This window comes from Drosophila virilis, chromosome 3 (assembly GCF_030788295.1).
Source record: "Drosophila virilis strain 15010-1051.87 chromosome 3, Dvir_AGI_RSII-ME, whole genome shotgun sequence".
Lineage (NCBI taxonomy): Eukaryota > Metazoa > Arthropoda > Insecta > Diptera > Drosophilidae > Drosophila > Drosophila virilis.
This window is the reverse complement of record NC_091545.1, coordinates 70,393-90,432: the sequence shown is the minus strand read 5'-3', so window position 1 is coordinate 90,432 and position 20,040 is coordinate 70,393. Positions and strand designations below refer to the sequence as shown.

General features: G+C 38.2%; 6 protein-coding genes across 8 annotated transcripts; 4 read left to right on the top strand and 2 right to left on the bottom strand.

The window, feature by feature from the left end:
• Positions 1 to 194: 194 nt before the first annotated feature.
• On the top strand, positions 195 to 1,263 carry wac (wee Augmin). 2 transcript variants are annotated; one of them, XM_015168227.3, is made up of 4 exons: positions 195 to 522; positions 584 to 628; positions 683 to 950; positions 1,002 to 1,263. In XM_015168227.3, exons 1-4 carry the CDS (start codon positions 519 to 521, stop codon positions 1,186 to 1,188), a joined length of 504 nt encoding a protein of 167 aa, XP_015023713.1. In that variant the 5' UTR covers positions 195 to 518; the 3' UTR covers positions 1,189 to 1,263. The 2 variants fall into 2 exon arrangements, with proteins under 2 accessions (XP_015023713.1, XP_002060310.2); XM_002060274.4 differs by having other exon boundaries at positions 197 to 628.
• Positions 1,264 to 1,351: 88 nt separating this feature from the next.
• On the bottom strand, positions 1,352 to 6,911 carry Tudor-SN (Staphylococcal nuclease domain-containing protein 1). The gene is made up of 4 exons (XM_002060275.4): positions 6,636 to 6,911; positions 4,284 to 5,124; positions 2,596 to 4,031; positions 1,352 to 2,179 (listed from the first exon to the last, which is right to left on the bottom strand). The coding sequence occupies exons 1-4, from the start codon at positions 6,735 to 6,737 to the stop codon at positions 1,769 to 1,771; spliced, it is 2,790 nt and encodes a 929-aa protein (XP_002060311.1). The 5' UTR covers positions 6,738 to 6,911; the 3' UTR covers positions 1,352 to 1,768.
• LOC6636840 (DNA replication complex GINS protein PSF1) lies at positions 6,882 to 7,975 on the top strand. Its single transcript, XM_002060276.4, has 2 exons — positions 6,882 to 7,023; positions 7,281 to 7,975. Exon 2 carries the CDS (start codon positions 7,333 to 7,335, stop codon positions 7,933 to 7,935), a length of 603 nt encoding a protein of 200 aa, XP_002060312.1. The 5' UTR covers positions 6,882 to 7,023; positions 7,281 to 7,332; the 3' UTR covers positions 7,936 to 7,975.
• A 131-nt stretch (positions 7,976 to 8,106) lies between these two features.
• mRpL17 (mitochondrial ribosomal protein L17) lies at positions 8,107 to 8,906 on the top strand. The gene is made up of 2 exons (XM_032435646.2): positions 8,107 to 8,380; positions 8,436 to 8,906. The coding sequence occupies exons 1-2, from the start codon at positions 8,183 to 8,185 to the stop codon at positions 8,859 to 8,861; spliced, it is 624 nt and encodes a 207-aa protein (XP_032291537.1). The 5' UTR covers positions 8,107 to 8,182; the 3' UTR covers positions 8,862 to 8,906.
• Positions 8,907 to 9,089: 183 nt separating this feature from the next.
• Positions 9,090 to 10,587, bottom strand: LOC116650840 (uncharacterized). Of its 2 annotated transcripts, none has more exons than XM_070208606.1 (3): positions 10,428 to 10,563; positions 10,077 to 10,244; positions 9,090 to 10,010 (listed from the first exon to the last, which is right to left on the bottom strand). In XM_070208606.1, exons 2-3 carry the CDS (start codon positions 10,183 to 10,185, stop codon positions 9,964 to 9,966), a joined length of 156 nt encoding a protein of 51 aa, XP_070064707.1. In that variant the 5' UTR covers positions 10,186 to 10,244; positions 10,428 to 10,563; the 3' UTR covers positions 9,090 to 9,963. The 2 variants fall into 2 exon arrangements, with proteins under 2 accessions (XP_070064707.1, XP_070064706.1); XM_070208605.1 differs by having other exon boundaries at positions 9,091 to 10,010; positions 10,077 to 10,339; positions 10,428 to 10,587.
• Positions 10,588 to 14,789: 4,202 nt separating this feature from the next.
• On the top strand, positions 14,790 to 15,242 carry LOC138911014 (uncharacterized). The gene is made up of 2 exons (XM_070207836.1): positions 14,790 to 14,799; positions 14,875 to 15,242. The coding sequence occupies exons 1-2, from the start codon at positions 14,790 to 14,792 to the stop codon at positions 15,240 to 15,242; spliced, it is 378 nt and encodes a 125-aa protein (XP_070063937.1).
• The last annotated feature ends 4,798 nt before the right edge of the window (positions 15,243 to 20,040 follow it).

The window sequence follows — 20,040 nt, the reverse complement described above, 5'->3', positions numbered from 1 at the left end:
AATAGAAACCGTTTAAACAGCCTTTAAGAATGTGACGTCATGATACTTCTAGTTCACCGTCAAAGAACGGACCGACGCAGTGCACAACCTTTTTTCCCTTTACACGACCATGTTTAGCAACTGTAATAGGGATGATAAAACGTAATCTTCGTATTTAAATCGATAACAGGGGCATATCTACATCGTGTTATTCAGCTTAGTTTCCATTTATACTTACGACACTTTAACAAATAATGCTTCCTTGTCTGGTTAATTACAACAATTTAATTTTTAGTACAAATTTGAACCTTGTTTCGTATTTTTTATTGTTACATTTAGTGTCGCCAGTGCTGATTATATACAATCGATAGTTCTGTGGTAACTTCATCTAGCCAGTTATAATTAAACACAAACAAAATTTGGATACATTTGGCATCAAATAAAAAGAAGATTACATCTTCCTTATCTGAATCTTTTTAAAACGTCAAAGTGTCAATTTAAAAGGATAAGCTGTGGGTCTGATTGTCCAGTTCTTTAAAATGGGTGCATATGATATTTTTTAAAGCAATTTCGTGTTTAAAATTCACACACTTCTCATTATCAGACAATTTAAAACTTCAAGATGAAATAAAAGCTTTGAAAAATTTAGGTATGTAAACGGATTTAACAAGCCCATAGCCACAAGTATTAACAATTATCATAGGAGAACACTTGGAACAGATGCTGAAACTTATCAGCTTCGAAGTATGCGATTTGCCGGACGACGTATTGATGTTGCTGGACAAGTGTGTGGAAATTCAGGCAGACGGGCAATTAAACGATCTTAACATAAACTTTCTACGTGAATTTTATTATACAAAAAAGCGCGAAAATATCGAAAGCAAACTCAATGTTGCAGAGCAATCGGCCACATTGAAAAAACTGAGAAGTTCTATAAAAGAGGCGGACAAAGAAATAACCGCATTGGACAGGTATGGCATTTTATTATTAAATACCCACTTTAATTTAAAACACACATGCAGATTTACAAGTACAGTTAGCAAGCGCTTGATATCGGCTACCGCACTGCAGCGCAATATTACTCAAATGGACGGCAAATCGAAGGGCCTTCTGGACAGACTAAAGGGGCTAAAAGCGCCAGATGAGTTCAACATTGAATCGGTAATAGAAAAGATAGATATGCTTGAGCGAAGTAAAAAAAGCGAATAGTTGTAATTTTTGTATAAAAATGATTTAAATGTTTTTATTTAATCAGTAAATTCAAAAAATTACCATAACACAAAATCAGCGAAATTAAAACAACCAAGTTCTAACTTTTTGCTTAGGCTTACAAATAGAAAAACTTTACGCATGCAAAAAAATTTAACTTGACTTTACTTTGATTCTATTTTATTGGAAGTTAACCGTTTACAAAATGGTCAATTGCTGCTAGTTTTTATTTGCGTGTTTACGTTGTTTGTTTTTAAAGAATTAGTAATGTTTTAAAAACCGCAAAACCGAATGCACAACGGTTTGCCAGCTGCTTAAAGCATACAAATGTTTCAAGTTTTAACCTTTCCTCCATTCCATATTGTTTTGTTTCTCAAATGTATCTAATCTGGTTATACGCATCATATATTTTTATATGTATATAAATTGGTGTGTTTATAGAATTAGTAATTTCATATTCATTAAGTTGTTGCTTGTTGTTGTAATGTATAAAGGGCGGGTATGTGGCAGACAAACATTTCAGCCAGCAGCGCGCGCTCCACACGCCGCCTGCCTACTGCAGCACGCTTTGAGCCGTATTCTAGCGGAACTCAGGCGTATCATCCTGCGTAATGTCACCGTACTTCCAAATGGCCAAATGGGCAGCCAATGCAGCATCTTGTGCAGTCCTATACTGCTCCAAAAGCTCCTTTAGTCGACGCTCACGTCTTTTCTCAACCAGCACAAGCCCATCTGCAACAAGCTGCTTTCCAAAGTCCGTCTTCGTTGTTGGATCGTGTAGAGTGGCTAGGTGGGGACCACCGCCAACTTTCAACTCAACATTTAACTGCACCTTGTGGTTCAGCACATCGTCGGAGAAGGCACGCAAGGCTTCCTCTTTATCCTCATTATCTGCTGGCAGAGCGACTAAGGCAAGTGCATATTCGGTAGCATAGGGTTTCTCGCTGCTGAAGGCGGGGGGCAATGCAGCCAACCGGCTTGTAGGAAGAGTCTAAATTACGTTGAAAAAAATGATTAAGAACGGTTATCTATTTAAATATAATTAATGTGGTAATGTCGCACATTGTTGACTGTCGCTGCGCTATGTCTTGGGTGCCCCCAACAACGTACGTGTTATATTCATATGGAACTCGCGGAATTACACTCGCAATGAACAACGGCTGTTCCAAAAAATATGGCTCAACCGCTTAGTCTTAGCTTAGCGTGTAAACCAACGCGCCTTAAAAATAAACACACTTAGGGTTGTTGTAGAGTTTGGTGTACACCACTTCAAAACCGCAGCTATAGTCGAACAGATGAGCATTGTTTATGTGGCAAACTTATGACTCATGCGTTTCGCTTTGAGACGGAAACGGATCTAAGGAGCTTGCAGTGAATACTGATTTTAATAACGATCTCTATACTTACTTCCTTATTACCGTAGTCGATGTACAGGACACTAGCGTTGTTGCCTTGAATGCGTTCTACTTTAGCGCGATACCATTGATTGTCGAAGGTGAACTGGGCAGCTACCAAGTCGCCTCGCTTGGGTGTATACGAGCCGGCTATAGGCGGATTAGCCTGAAAATCGGCGTGTAACTTGCTCATTAATGTCTCCAACTTAGGACCGTTGTCAACGGATTGGGCGAAGAACGTCAGCGATTCGGTGATCTCAGTGACGATTACATTTTCATAGTTCACTTTGCGTTCTACCGGAAGCTTCTCATCCTTATCCTCTTCAATGACGACCTTCTCTTCAGGCACTTGTTCTACGTAGTTAGCCCAAATGTTCTTTTTGGCAGCCTTGGCACGATCTTCGGCGCTCTTGAGGAGTCGGTAGTACTCAGATTTCTCGGCACTAAAGTGGACCTCAGCTAGTCCTTCTTCGACAAGGGCCACTGATAGGTTGACATTTTGATCAGTCCATAACCAGCCAATAACTGAAGAGCCCGCTTTATCCGTGGTGTCAATATGCACGGAAACATCACGCTGCAACACCCGCTCACGTGTAAACGTGAGTGCCTCGTCCCCAAAGGGTTCACCTTCCTGTGCTGGGACGCCATTGAGAGCAGGACGCGAAGAACGTGGGCACGATATGCCAGCGAGTAGGAAGGTAACCAAACAACTGTCTTTCGGTACGTACAAGCGCAAGCGTGATCCGCTGGCAACAAACTCAACGATGGCTTCTGTGCGCAAAGCACGTTGCCAGGAAGGCAAGTATTGCACCTTTATGCGGGAATGGTCGACAGTCAGATCGTTTACACGCAGCGTCGCATTATCCTTCTTGGCGTGAAGGCCCTTTAGACCTTTAATAGCTTGCTGCTCGGCGGCAATCAGTTGATCGTAGGCTGATGACCTTTGGTCATCATCCTGACGGTAGCGTACACACGTCGCAAGACCCTTTGCCACCATTGCCTCGGCCACGTTCTGTCCACCGATAAGAACAGTGTAACAGTGCTTTTCCGGAAAATTATCGCGCAGTGGGGAGATGTAGTCGAGATTGCACTGCACTTTTTTGTTAATAAGCTTTTTGCGTAAGAACTCACGCGCATCGAACATGTGCGGAATTTCATAAAGTGGACGATAGTTTTTGCCGCGTGGCGGAGCTTTCACGATTTCTTCACCATCTGTCCCAACTACAGCACGTTGGTCACGTGGTGGACGAATGGAAGAGAAGAATACCTTCTTCACCTGACCATTTGCCAGGCGCACGTTGATAGCATCACCGTTGAAAACCTCGATAACGGTGCCTGTGAAATCCTTCTCCTTTGAGTTGAAAGTAGGCGTTTTCGCTTGGTAATCCTGCCATTGACGTAGACGCTTTTCCTTGGCGATGCGTTCGGCAGCTCGCAGCTTGTCAGCTCCTATAAATAAGTGAATAAATGTATATGTAATCTAATTTGATTTAAGTTTGTAATTATTGAGATTCTTGTAGACGGGGTGAAATGAACGCAATGGCAATAAATCAGTCATTGTATTCTTGGAGTCCGTCGATTTAATCTGGCAACAGGCAGTTAATAATAACGCAGCGCAGCAAAAGGCTTAAGCCCAAAGGGCGCCGCGTACGTCAACCCTGCTGCCAATTAGGATCTCTGTACTGCATGTGACCTCCTCACCTGTCTTCATCACAGCCATTGACCAATCCACACACTTGGCCAAACCTTCGCGCAGCAGCGATTCAGCAATGTTGCCCTTGGGGTATAAAATCGTGCCAATAAAGTTAGAGTTGTTAACAGACTCAAGCCTAATTTCGACATCACGCTGAAGTAGGCGTGTCTCCACATAGTAACGAGCCTCATCAGCAAAGGGAACCTTGACGCTGAGGTCAGGTTTGCCATCGGCGTCCAATTTAACACCTGGGCAGCGAATACCTGATATCATGAGCGTAATATAGTGAAAATCGGGGAGCAGAAAGGCACGCACAGTTGAGCCATCGCGCACATGCTCGATGATTGCCTTAACAGGTTTGCCACCATAGATATCAACGATATGCGCTGGATTCTCATGGGCCCATTTAATGTTCCGCACTTTGTCCGCAGCGTTCACGTTATGCGCCCATTTGCCACGGTTGGCAGCACGTGCCTGATCCTCCAGTTCAATTAGCGTCTGCTGCTCTGGCGTAGGACGACCCTCACGGCGGACTGTTACGAGCCCCTCACGCACAATGGACTCAACGACGTTCTCACCAGTTTCTTTGTCCTTGCCGACCCACACGAAACCGTATTCACGGTTGGAATTGGCGGGTTTATCATAGGTAAAGGTCACTTCTACGCCAATCAATTTTTTGCGCAAATACTCGCGCGATTCCCAAGCCCAGGGTTCGTCCTTGGTCTCGTCGCCGCCAGCGCCAGGCCGGCGCGCCAGCTTAGGTGCAAGCACATGCGAAAAAGTTATTTGTTTTTCCGGTGGAGGGGCACCTTTAGTCGCGCGTATAACAACAGTGTCTCCTGAGAGAACCTGAAATACACACGCGCCAAACAAGCAATGAGGTTAAAATTAAATCAACTCTTTAGACAAAAATAAAACACGTGTTTTAGATAATAAATTTCCCGACAGATGGCGCATGTGTGGTGTTTCACAGGGCTACCACAAATTAGTGTGACCATGGTTAATTTATGATAAGGCTAAATTCTACCTGGAGAACATATCCAAGATGTTTTGTTTTTTCACTACTTAATTTTGAATGACATGTTTTGAGATTCGTTGGAATATTTCATTATAACAATTTCAAATTGGTTGTGTAGCAACTTTCGCTATCTACATATACAGAAAAAATGAATAAAATAGGCAAAAATGCAAACGGCTTCCCTAAAAAGTGTTAATTGTTTTATTTGATGTCGAAAGGAACCCATTCAAAAGTAAAACGTGATATTTTCAAGAAAAATTGTTAATCTGCTTATGGTTACTTGTCCAATTGAAGTCGAATGTCATACTCTTGTATTTTAATAAAGCCACATGTAAACGTAAGCAAGGATTGATAACGTTAGCATATTCTATAGCGTATTCGCTTACACACACTGAGCAGGGAAACAGGTGTTGGCATGCGGCGGCATTTTAAATATCAACAGGTCTTTCACCTATAAGTGCACAACTGAAAAAGTGGAATGTTGACGCAGCATTGGACTATGCCAAAGAAGGGAACTAGCAAGTTGTGTCGCCAAGATGTGTATGCAACGTCATCACTTGTTAAGTCGGATTTTCACAATTGCAATTGATAACTTTTGATAATCGCCATTGGTGGCTACTATGTGTGCGTATTGTCAAATTCTACCACGTACTTATTATGTATGGATTTATGAATACGTGTTAAGGGTCAAACTGGAAAGCATACAAAACACGAAGTGCACTCAAATGGTTGACCACATATAAAAGAAATATTTGAAAGTTATCATAATATATAAATGTATATATGTATGTATGTTAATATATATATATATATTTTTTATATACGGGCATATTGTAAATTGTGCGCCTGTGCAAGCGTTTTCTAGGTTAGAAACGAAGTTTTGTAGTAACCGTACCGTACGGCAAGAAAACTGGTGACTATGTGTGTGTGATAAAAACGCATGTTTTAAAACGCCGGCAATTTGGCGCTGACGACGGCGCTCATGGAAACCAGGGCAACAGCAACAGAACGCCCGAAGCACGTATGCACGCGTTATAAGTAAATGAATATAAGCAGTTCATTAAGTAAGCACTGCTGAGCAAGAAAATATGCCAGGTTGGCACTTCGAAAACTTTCGTTTTTTTACATTATGCTGTTCAGCCATTGTATGAATGTGTAACCCTGTTTGACGTGTCACTCTCACACAACTTGCCTATATGAGCATCTCTTTCGCACATGCTTGAGTGGCATTGCCACGCCGATAATCACAAATTTTTTATTCGTTATATACGAACAATATCCAAGTTAACGAGTTTGCGTTAAAAAGCACTCAGCCTGAAGATCACTTAAACTGTACACTTACTTGTTTCACAATGCCGGATAAAGTCTTGGCAGGCGTTAGTGCATTAGCTGAAGGCGCACCGTCTTTTGCTGCTCCAGCTGTCGTGTTAGCTGCGGTTGCCATATTTCCGTACAGGTGCGGGTTTTACCGGCGGGCCGTTATACGTGGCTTTTTTAGTAAGCGGGTTGATTTCCTCACGTTTGTTTAAAGTGCGCCTAACACTGTGTTTAACTTAATTAAGTTAATTGGGTATGAACACACCACACAATACAATCACCTCAGAATTTTCACTGCTTAGTAAGCTGTGTGACCAAATATACAAATGTCCAAGATACCACTCTTATCGACGAAAAATACCAATTGGATAATGTGAATTCCACCGACAAAATACTAGGTGCCCTAAGATAAGGTAGAATTAAACGGTGTAGATATATTGAGTTATATAAAGTAAATATATATATATATATATATATATATATATATATATATATATATATATAAATATATAATATAAATAAATATATATATATATATATATACATATATATAAATATATATATAGAATTTTATTTAATATGTTACTTTGTTTACTCAAATATAACTATAAAAAGTGCCTAAAATGACAAATTGATACTAATCGATAGTAATCGATTTAATCACTATTAGCATTGCTAAAATAAAGCGGGAACTACTAGTACATATCGCTTTATAAACAAAGATGAGCCGTTCAAACCAAATGTTTGGCGATAATGCCTTCGATTTACTTAAGGATCTTAAACGATCGGCTCAAACTATACCAGCCTTTGACGACGACGGCGTACGTCAGGTATTGGAGGAGATAAAGGCTATTTTCGAGGAGAATGTGGCGCAGGCGTCTAGCTATAACAACTCTGGAGATCGTAGTTTGTGGCCCCTTCTTAACTATAGACACGCAGCTCTTCAGCGGAATAAACGCTGTCTCCTGGCTTACCTGTATGAGCGAATGCAGCGCATCAAAGCCATGCGATGGGAGTTCGGTCCAATTATACCAAGTGATATCAAACAGGCACTTTGTGATCCAGAAGTGCAATTTTTTAATAACTATTCCAAGTCATTAGCTTCATATATGCGTTCCGTAGGCGATGGGCAAGGCATTGACTTGACAGGCAACTTACGCCCGCCAAAATCTCTTTATATCGAGGTGCGTTGCGTAGAGAATTATGGCAAGTTCGAGTTGGATGATGGCGAGGTGGTACATTTGAAGAAGAATAGTCAACATTACTTGCCCCGCGCACAGGTAGAGCCACTGGTACGCCAGGGCATTCTACAGCACATAGCTTAAGGTATAAATCCAAGAATAAAAAAGTCATACATACGCATTATGCTGTTTTGTTTTTTTAAATGAATTTCGCTCAAAATGCTCAGTTGCTGATTTGCGTTGTGTTATCTATCGAAGTAGTCGATAGATATTGGTAAATTTCCAGAAACATATGTTAATAACATTTCAGTAAATGTTAAAATTGTTTAACAGCTGTTTAGCTAAAGAGTTACGTGAGCCTTAATTTGTTGAATTAAAATCTGGTTTAAAAATGAATCAAGCCGACGTTAGCAAGTTAATATCACAGTTGCGAATTGCAGTGCGGCCAAACAAACGGCATTTAAAAAACGTGTATGGTCCAGAAGGCCGGCTGCTCAAGCTACGGAAAACTGTCACGGCGCTGGTGAAACACGAACGCATTGAATTGTTTTACAATCGAGCAGATGAGGCACGTGGGTATGCAGAACTGGTAAGGACGAAATGCGTTTTATTTTACGAATTTACAAGTTACCAATTCCGTATAGCTCATCTCAAATGCAATACGGTACGGCGACCGACATAAAGCAACTATGAATCTTGCGGACTATTGGCTGTTGGACAAGCAACTAGTACATAAACTATTTAAGGTGTTAGTACCACGATTTGAAAACTCTAACTTATCCTACACACGCATGTTGAAAGCGCCGCGGGAATATCCTGGAATATACTATAAAAAATCTGTGCTGGAGCTCCGTGGGAATCCCTTCCCAGTGCTAACGCCAGATAACAATCAGACTCGCAATCTATTACACAATGTGTTGCTGGATGAAGCACGTAAGGAATTTAGACGAGAAAAGCTAGCAAATATGGCTAACAAACTTGCTGCTGAGACTGCAACGCCTCCATCATCCATACAAGGGGCCACGACCGAAAACCAGCCAGAAAATATTAAAGGTGCGCCAAAAGTATAGTATTTTTTTGTAAACCGTTGGTAATAATACATTTTTCTAAGCTTATGACATAATGAGATGTTTATCTGGTGGGCTCAACTCACATATATATACATATACATATATATATATATATATATATACATATATATATATATATATATATATACATATATATATATATATATATATATATATATATATATACAAACATAACTGGTGTTTCTCTTGAGCAAGATGCTCCCAAATCAAACTTTAAGTACAGATTTAAACAGATAGCCGACAAATTAAAGAACAATGTTGTAGCCAATGGGTTTGGTAAATGTATTTAAAATATGTTTTATAAGCCATATTGATTACCTTGATTTTCAATTTATTTAAAATCAATTGTTTAAAGATGTTAAACTCAATTTTATTCATATATGTGTTCATTGATGGTTTTGGCGACCTTTCCATATTTTAGAATATTCGTTGGCTGGCTCAATTTATTTAATTTTATTTAATTTTTGTTTCCGATGTGTTTCGGTTGCACATCGGCAAGCCGTCTTCTGGGCAAATTGGTTGACTTTGAATTTGAAAACCCTTGAGGCTTAATTTCCATTTATTTATAAAATATCAGTCTTGTAAAATATTTATTATACCCTGAACCAATTAAAAATGGGTAAAAGGGTATATTGTATTTGTGCAAAATCCAAATGTATGTAACAGGCAGAAGGGAGCATCTCCGACCCAATAAAGTATATATATTCTTCATCAGCACCAACAGCCTAGTCGGTCTAGCCATGTCCGTCTGTCTGTCTGTCCGTCTGTCCGTATGTATGAACGCAAGGATCTCAGAACCAATAAGAGCTAGGGACTTGAAATTTTAGATGTATGTGCTCCTAGTGTCCGCGCAGATCGAGTTTGTTTCCGATAATCGATAACTTACTCCGTTTCCAAGCAATAGATAAGAATCGATATCGATATCCTGTTTTTGGGCAATTTTGATAAATAATAAGAGCTAGGGTCACCAAACATGATATTCAGGGTATCCCCTAGTCGGGAGCTCCCGACTAGAACCTCTTACTTGTTTTGCAAATGTTGTAGTGTTTAAGTATATGCTAGCGTTCAGTTAGCGTTGTTTTTAAAGTTTGCTTACATTACAATGGCTAAAATAGTCCGATTTCCAATCTATAAAGTATAAATGATAGGTCAATATATTAATTGGATGTATGAATTCATGTATTTAAACAATACCTTTGCCGGTTAAGCATATCTCACGCAACATGTCACAGTGGCTATAAAAAAACTGGTGTTCATTTGAATATGTGGCACAGATAGGCAGAAAAGGGTCGCAATCATCCATGAACCTGCAGTGATACGAATTCTCCAAGGCTGGTAGAGAGAGCACACACAACCGAGATGCTACGAAAAGCATCAGCAGAAGTAATGAAATTTTTGATAAGATTCCGAAAGAATACATTTTTAACTCAGCCTATTAACACCTTTATTGATTCACTCTGCTTATAGAGTTAGTTTTAGTAGATGGGGTAGATGTTTAAAAGTAGTTAATAAATTGTGTATTAAACATTTGAAAAAAATACACACCTATATATAAACGTATGCAACAGTATATTTTTGTGTAAGTAAATGGTATTAACACTCCGTACTCCGTACTAACAACGTGCTTTAAATAGAATACCGCTCAACTGATAACCACTGGGAAGCTCAAGCTCTACTGTGCTTTCCCATGTGCCATAATTAAAGCACAATCCCCCCATCTGGGGTGCCCGATTGTCATGGCAACGGCCGGTTGTCGCGCATTGTTATTATTGGTCACAGACACAATGATAAAAATTGACTCAATCGTAGCTTGCGGTTTACGGGGGCGCTATTGTTTATCCCACTATTGCCGGCATACTCAATGAATGCTGATGTCGTTGCTCATCTAACTGGAACACCATTTTCAGTCGGATCGGAAGTGTTGCTTAGCGGAAGCACAGGCTGCATGTGTATTTGCAGTATTGAGGGCAGGTCTAGGTCTATGCACTATATGTTAGAAATCTGACCAACCTTCATTAAAACATATAATGCACCAAAGTGGCCCTTAAGAAGAACGTATTTCTAATAATTGTATACTTTGTAATTCGTAGCAACATCAGATACAAATGTATATGCAAGTCCGTTCTATTGGGGACCACACGTTAGTGCATCCTTCGCACTCCCCAAAACCCCAATCCCCCACTTCCCACCCCGTACACCACACGGCATGGCCTATGCGTTGACACTTTAGTCATTAAAAATGGGTATACGAGTATATTGTATTTGTGCAAAATCCAAATGTATGTAACAGGCATCTCCGACCCCATAAAATATATATATTCTTGATCAGCACTAATAGCCGAGTCGATCTAGCCATGTCTGTCTGTCTGTCTGCCCGTCTGTCCGTGTATGAACGCAAGGATCTCAGAACCTATAAGAGCTAGAGACTTGAAGTTTTAGATGTAGGTGCTCCTAGTGCCTGCGCAGATCTAGTTTGTTTCCGTTAATCGATAACTTACTCCCTGTTCAAGCAATCAAAAATAAATAATAAGAGCTAGAGTCAACAAACTTGACACATAGCTTTTAATATAGAATATATATATGCATTTGATGTTGGAAGAGGGTTCAGGGTAATTTAATTTTTTAAATGTTTAATTTATTTGGCGTTGGAATAAGAGGGTTCAGGGTATTCCCTAGTCGGAAGCTCCCGACATATGTACTGTACGGTTGCTATTGGCTGTAATAATTTTGATCTCGCTATCTTACTTCTCAGGCAGTAAAATATGCTTGCGTTTGTGCTCTCAATTTTTATGGTATTAGTGTTAATGTCGGCTTAACGTAGGTGCAATGGGGCAATTTAGTCTATACCCTTCTTTCCTAATGATCGGTCGCGTCCTCGGCGCGTGTTAAATAAATTTAATGTCGATTTTTAACAGATTTAAATTAAATGTGTAAAGTTAAATGCGTTTGGTTCGTATTGTGTGTGTGTTTGCAAATTTTCATTAACCTCTACTGGTTTATTTTTCTATTGGCAAGTTATTTGTCGCTTACATTTTGTGGCTGAACTTTATTGACAAAAGGCAAATTGGCGTGAGCACATGCATATGCCACATACAGAGAGGGAAAGAGAGGTCGAGAGAGAGAGAACAACATTGAAAGGGTGAAGATTTTGTTTAACAAGTAATTGTGCGGTACATACATGCATACACAATATATGTATATATATATAAATATTATTATGTGTATATATATGTTTATAAATCAAATTAATCAGTTTAAGCCCGATCGGACGGTAAGTAAATTTCAAATGCTTTCCCAAATTGCTGAAACAGGTATTCATTAAGTTCTTATGAAATAAATCGGATAAGTCAAAAACCAGAATAATATTTCCAGCTTTGGATGCCTCAATCATTAATTAATTGATTTAAAGGCCAAGCCCTGGCCAAAGAGATAAACCTCGTGAAATTCGGATAAGAATTGACCAAGTTATGGGGTAGTGAAATTTTGTCTTATGACTAGATAGAACATTTGACGGTACCCCAGATTATTTATGAGGCCAAACTATAAAAAAAGCCAAGGTCAAAATATGTATTCAGATTTTAATGCCAGATTAGTATAGAGGCAAACCCAGATGCAAAAAGCCAAATCTCGTAAAAATCGGATGATAATTGACCGAGACATTTTGGCATGAATTTCGACTAAAAAATATGTATTCAGATTTGATTCCCCAGTTATTCAAGGGGGAAACCCGTGAACAAAACGCCAAACCTTGTAAAAATCGGATGAGGCTTGACCGAGTTATGGGCATGTGAAGTTTGCACCCACGTCTATATACGAATATTGCGGTAAGATTTTGCATGATTGTCGACTAAAAAATATGTGTTCAGATTTGAATGACAGATTATTGTGGAAGGTAAACAATTAAGAAAAAGACAAACGTCGTAAAAATCAGATAAGATTTGGTCGATTTATTGGGATGAGAAATTTAGAGCCATGTATATATACGAACATTACGGTTAGATTTTGACATAAATTTCATCTAAAAAATATGTTTTCAGATTTGAATAAGAGATTATTTTAGAGGGAAAACCATAAAGAGAAAGGCAAACAACGTAAAAATCGGATGAAATTTGACTGAGTTATGGGAATGGAAAGTTTAGACCCATGTATATATACGAGTCTTGCGGTAAGACCTTAACAAAAATTTCGACTGAAAAATATGTATTCAAATTTGAATAAGAGATTATACTAGACGGAAAACCATTAAGAAAAACACAAACATCGTAAAAGTCGGATGAGATTTGGCAGATTTATGGGGATGGGAAGTTTAGACCCATGTATTTATACGAATATTGCGGAAAGATATTGACATGCATTTCGGCTGAAAAATATGTATTCAGATTTGAATGAGAGATTATTCCATAGGGAAAACATTAAGGAAAAAAAATATCAAAAATCTGATGATTTTTGGCCGATTTATGCGGATGGAAAGCTTAGACCCTTGTATACATACGAATCTTGCGGTAAGATTTTAACATATTCAGATTTGAATGATAGATTATTCTAGAGGGAAAACCATTAGGAACAAGTAAGAGGTTCTAGTCGGGAGCTCCTGACTAGGGGATACCCTAAACCCTCTTCTTCCAACATCAAATGCATATAAATATTCTATTTTAGAAGCTATATGTCAAGTTTGGTGACTAGCTCTTATTATTTACCAAAATTGCCTAAAAAACTGGATATCGATTACTGGATATTGATTTTTATCGGTTGCTTGGAAACGGAGTAAGTGATAGATTATCGGAAACAAACTTGATCTGCGCAGACAGTAGGAGCACCTACATCTAAAAATTCAAGAGTCTAGCTCTTATAGGTTCTGAGATCCTTGTGTTTATATAGACGGACGGACGGACGGACATGTGGACATCCAGAAGGACGGACAGACGGACGGACGGACAGACGGACATGGCTAGATCGACTCGGCTATTGATGCTGATCAAGAATATATATACTTTATGGGGTCGGCGATGCTTTCCTCTGCCTGTTACATAGATTTGCATTTTGCACAAATACAATATACCCTTGCACTCATTTTTAATGGGTTCAGGGTTTCAAAATACAAACATCGTAAAAGCCAGATGAGATTTAACCGAGTCATGGCAATGGGAAGTTTATACCTATATTTATATACGAATGTTGGGGTAAGATATTGACATGAATTTCGAGTAAAAATATGTATTCAAATTTGAACAAGAGATTATTCTAGAGGGAAATGAGAAAGGCAACCAACGTAAAAAACGGATGAGATTTAACCAAGTTATGGGAATGGGAAGCTTAGACCCATGATTATAAACGAATCTTGCGGTATGATTTTGGTGCAGATCAAGAATATATATACTTTAAGGTGTCGGAGATGCTTCCTTCTGCCTGTTACAATATACCCTTATACTCATTTTTAATGGGTTCAGGGTATAAAATTTATCGTACAAATCGGATGAGATTTGGTCGATTTATGTAGAAGTTAAGACCCATATCTACAAAGATACGAATCTTGGGGTAAGATTTTGACATGAATTTCGACCAAAAAATATGTATTTATATATACATACAATCAAACATACATACAAATATATATTCAATACATATATAAAACGACGCACATGCGTTTTTACATACATACGCATATGTATGTGAGTATATTTTTATGTTTGTATGTATTTGTGTATTTATGTTTGTGTTTATCTATATGTATATGTAAGTAATTGTGTATGTATATACGTTTGCATATATGCTTATATGCTTATGTTTATAGCTTTGTATGTTTGTGTGTACGGACGCATGTGTGTATGTCACCGTATGTACATATATATTTATGTATAAAAATGTGTATATGTGTGTGTATACATTTGTACACGAATGTGTCTAGGAATGTATGTGTGTATGTATGTTGGTAAATATATATAAAAATTCTACTTTTAACTTGTTCCCTACTACGCGACTCTCATAAATTAAGTATCATATGATATTGGAGGAGGAAGCTTTAACTATGGAGGAAACGGCAGCTTCAGCAACGGAGGAGGCGGCAACTTACGCAAAGGAGGAGGCGGCGGCTTTAGTATTGGAGGTGGTAGCGGCAAAAGAGGGGACGGCGACCTTAACTATGAAGGAGGCGGCTGGCATAACTATGGAGGAAACGACAGCATCGGCAACGGATCGGCTTTTACAATGGAGGAGGGGGCAACTTACACAAAGGAGGAAACGACAGCTCCAGCAATGGAGAAGGCGGCTAGTTATGCAAAGGAGGAGGCGGTGGGTTTAGTATTGGAGGTGGTGGCAGCAAAGGAGGAGACGGCGACTTTAACTATGGAAAAGGTAGATTGAACAATGAAGGAGGCGGATTTAACTATGTATGAGGAAGTGGCTATGGTTTTAGCGGAGGAGCCGGCAGCAAATTTTAATTTGGCCATTGAAACATTGAAAATAAAAGTAACAATTATTTCAATCGTATGTATGCATGTTTTTTTATGTATATGAATTTATTTATAAATATTGCTCTACTAAGCGATTCTCACTAATTCAAATAAGGTTTATCAAGCTAGCTGCGTTCTTAAGTTAAATACTTTCTCTGCTTTTCTGTTCTTTCAGTGATGTAAAATAAAAATTCGTTTCCCGCCTACGGTTAAATGACAATAAAAGAAATGTACGTGTAATTTACACTCATACAGGTAAGTACGCAATTATAAATATCCTGACTGAAGGTTACCTTATTTGATGGAGGTGCACACTAAGAGGAGTACTTGTGCATGTTGTATCGTAACTAACCGACAGATCGACACTTATAAGCTTCATTCTGGGTTTACCGTGTCTTCGAGATCGAAGGCATAGGTAACATTTTCTCATTGCCGATAATTCGGCTTTTTATACCCTGAGCCCATTAAAAATGGGTATAAGTGTATATTGTATTAGTGCAAAATCCAAATGTATGTAACAGGCAGAAGGAAGCATCTCCGACCCCATAAAGTATGTATATTCTTGATCAGCACCAATAGCCGAGTCGATCTAGCCATGTCTGTCTGTCTGTATGGCCGTCTGTCCGTCCGTGCGTCTGTCCGTCTGTCCGTCCGTCCGTATGTATGAACGCAAGGATCTCAGAACCTATAAGAGCTAGACTCTTGAAATTTTAGATGTAGGTGTTCCAAGTGCCTGAGTAGATCGAGTTTGTTTCCGATTATCGATAACTTACTCCGTTTCCATGCAATCGATAAAAATCGATATCGATATCTTGTTTTTGGGCAATTTTGGTAAATAATAAGAGCTAGAGTCACCAAACTTGACATATAGCTTCTAAAATAGAATATATATATGTATGCATTTGATGTTCAGGGTTCAGGGTTCAGGGTATCCCCTAGTCGAGAGCTCCCGACTAGAGCCTCTTACTGGTTTTTTCATGCCTTAGGCTCTCCGAAACCGATGAGTTTAGCAGGAGCTGCTGCCACTGCATTCATATTATTTGTGTGTGTTATAAGCAACAAGCGCTAACACATAAGGGTGACAGTGCAAGTAATAAATAAATAGTCCGGTTCACCCACAGGATTCATCTCACTTTCAAATTTGATTTTGTGTTTATACTTGTATTTATCCATTTTATCCGTATCATAAATACAAGTGACTACAATGTCAACATTTTTGGGATAAAGCACACTGAGGAATAATTGTGAGATATTTATTTGCTGGAAGTCAAGAAAAGTGAATAAAAAAGCTTGCTTTAAAATAGAAAATCTTCGGCACGTTGAAAATTGAATATCCTTGAAATCATTTACTTTACGATTCTCAAGATATGTGAAATTAGTAAAACTCGTAAGGGCTGAGTTTGATTAAAATATCTTGAAAAACAAAGATTCTTCACAAGCGCTATAAAATTAGTAGTGTGATCTTGATAAGATTTGGCTTATACTTATATAAGCAGCTTAGTTAGTAAATGCCGGTTCGGCAAGATATTTTGATAAGCAAAAAAGTTTTTTATACAGCCACGTAGTTTTTGATCTATCGTTCCTATGGCAGCCATATGATACACTGGTCCGATATGTAGTGGTCCATATTTGTAAGAAGCATAGTGAAACTAATAAATACTGAGCTTGGCAGATGTCACAAATATCTTGATAACTCAAAAAGCTTTTTTTACAAAAACCAAAACAAAAAAACAGACAGACAGACATGGCTATATTAACTCGTCTGTTGACATATAATATAATATATATAAGAATAATATAAGATATATAAGATGTAATAATATAATTTTAGTTTTTTGAAATAAGTATATTCCTGTTTGGAACTTTGCCTCAAATGTGCAGTGATGTGCACTGTTGTACTTGTACAATTAGGAGAAGCGCACATGCTTTTTTCATAGACATTAAATTACAAATGAATTCCAGGCACGTGATTTTTTGCTTGACTGCATACGTTGGCCACCAGCAAATGCAGTAATGGGCTTTGGCTTGTGGCCTTTTCCTTGAGACTTGGGAAATGTTGGTCTTAGACTATTTGTCTTAAACATTATGCAAGCGTTTTTTTGGGGGAGCATTAATAGCAAAATTACTGTATTAATCAAAAGACAGCGACATTAATTGAATACTTTCCTTTTGGTTTCTTGCCTTTCCTAATATCTTTATAGCAATCTTTTAGTTTTTGGATTAAAAAATAGTAATAGTAGTTAAGACAAGTAAGAGGTTCTAGTCGGAAGCTCCCGACTAGGGTATACCCTGAACCCTCTTCCTCCAACATCAAATGCATATATATATTCTATTTTAGAAGCTATATGTCAAGTTTGGTGACTCTAGCTCTTATTATTTACCAAAATTGCCCAAAAAACAGGATATCGATATCGATTTTTATCGATTGCTTGGAAACGGAGTAAGTTATCGATTATCGGAAACAAACTCGATCTGCGCGGGAACTAGGAGCATCTAAATATTATAAATTATAGGTTCTGAGATCCTTGCGTTCATACATACGGACGGACGGACGGACGGAAGGACGGACGGACGGACGGACAGACAGACGGACATGGCTAGATTGACTCGGCTATTGATGCTGATCAAGAATATATATACTTTATGGGGTCGGAGATGCTTCCTTCTGTTACATACATTTGGATTTCGCACAAATACAATATACCCTTATACCCATTTTTAATGGGTTCAGGGTATAAAAATAGTATGCAGCATATCATAATAAATCAGGCTAACTGAATAGCTGTATAATCAGCAATAAAGCGTCAAATTAGATAAAAGGGGGCTGTTCGTTAGTCAAGGCGACCATCGTTTAGTGCGACTATCTGACTAAATTAGTTTATACTTTTAAATTTTATGACATTTTATGGTCTTCGCAGATTTATTTGTATATCTATCCATACTTAGTAATAACTTTGAAATTTAGACATAAATTTCCGCCCGTGGTAAGTTGAAATCTACCTGTAATATCTTGACCTATAAAGCTATATGTTATAAAAAAAAAACAGTTTTATGTGTATATGCTTACTTATCCATAAAAAAATATAATAATACTGTGGTAAAATAACGTTGTCACTAAGTAAAGCTTAATCATCTTTATAATAATAAACCTAGGAAGGGCTTTATCTCTATATATAAAACGGTTTGTCCTGACTGACTGATTGGTGATCAACGCACAGCCCAAACCGTAAGATCTAGGAAGCTGAAATTTTTATACCCTGAACCCATTAAAAATGGGTATAAGGGTATATTGTATTTGTGCGAAATCCAAATGTATGTAACAGGCAGAAGGAAGCATCTCCGACCCCAACAAGTATATATATGTCCATGTCCGTCTGTCTGTCCGTCCGTCCGTCCGACCGTCCGTCCGTCCGTCCGTCCGTATGTATGAACGCAAGGATCTCAGAACCTATAAGAGCTAGAGACTTAAAATTATAGATTTAGATGCTCCTAGTTCCCGCGCAGATCGAGTTTATTTCCGATTATCGATAACTTACTCCGTTTCGAAGCAATCGATAAAATCGATATCGATATCCTGTTAAATTTGCTTACCATCCGATTGGCCTCAAACTCAATTTCAAATTTCTTTGTTCAAATTCATTTAAGGAGTGTCTCCGACTTTTTTCAAAATGTATTTCTCCTTGGTGGAAATGGGGGTCAAAGATTTGATGGGTGACGTTTCGCGCTCAATTTCATTTTCAAAGCTCTATACGAAAAATCATTTGAGATGTGTTTCACATTTTTCGCAAAATCTAAACTCCTTCGGTAGAAATACGATTCAAAGATTTTTTGGGCGAAGTTTTAAGTGGTGTCCAATTTGCTTCAAAGTTATTTTTAAAGCTCTACATTAGAACTTAATGAATACGTGTTTAGGAATTTGGAAATTTCCACCCAAAACAATGGTTAATTGGCGAGAAACGTTGGTATGAAACTTTTTTGTATACCATCCGATTGGCCTCAAACTTATTTTCAAAGATCATTGCTAAAATTCATTAGAGGGGTGTTTCACACTTTTCGAAAAATCCATTCCTCCTCGGTGGAAATGGAAGGCAAATATTTGGTGGGTGGCCTTTTGCCTACAAATTCATTTGCATGGACCTACATAAAAATCATTTGAGACGTGTTTCACATTTTTTGCAAAATCTAAGCTCCTTCAGTGGAGAGGACATTTTAAACTAGTTTTTTGAGAAGTTTAAGTGTTCGATTTACATCAAACTTATTTTAAAAGCTCTATATAAGAATGTAATGAATACGTGTTTCAGCGATTTGGAAAATTCCACTCAAAACAGTGGTAAAATGACAGAAATCGTTTGTATGAGAGTAGTTTATTTACAGTCCTCTCAGTTTCAAAATCAATTTCAAAGCTATTCGAGAACATTGATTTTATAACATAAGTGCCACGGGCAAGGCCGGGCTATAACCGCTAGTATACAATAAATTAATTAATATTATATATAATAAATGAAATAACTTCAATGTTAACAAACATTGAGACCACAGGCTAACATCAAATGCTCAACTGTAATGAAAGAGCATAAGCGATTAATTATAGCAACTGCATATCTTTACATAATAGAGGACTCTTGAACCCATGCAATGTGTCAGTCAGTGATGAAAAATTTTACTGATAAGGTTGTCCTCATAATTTTTTAAAATGTAAAAAAACCTTT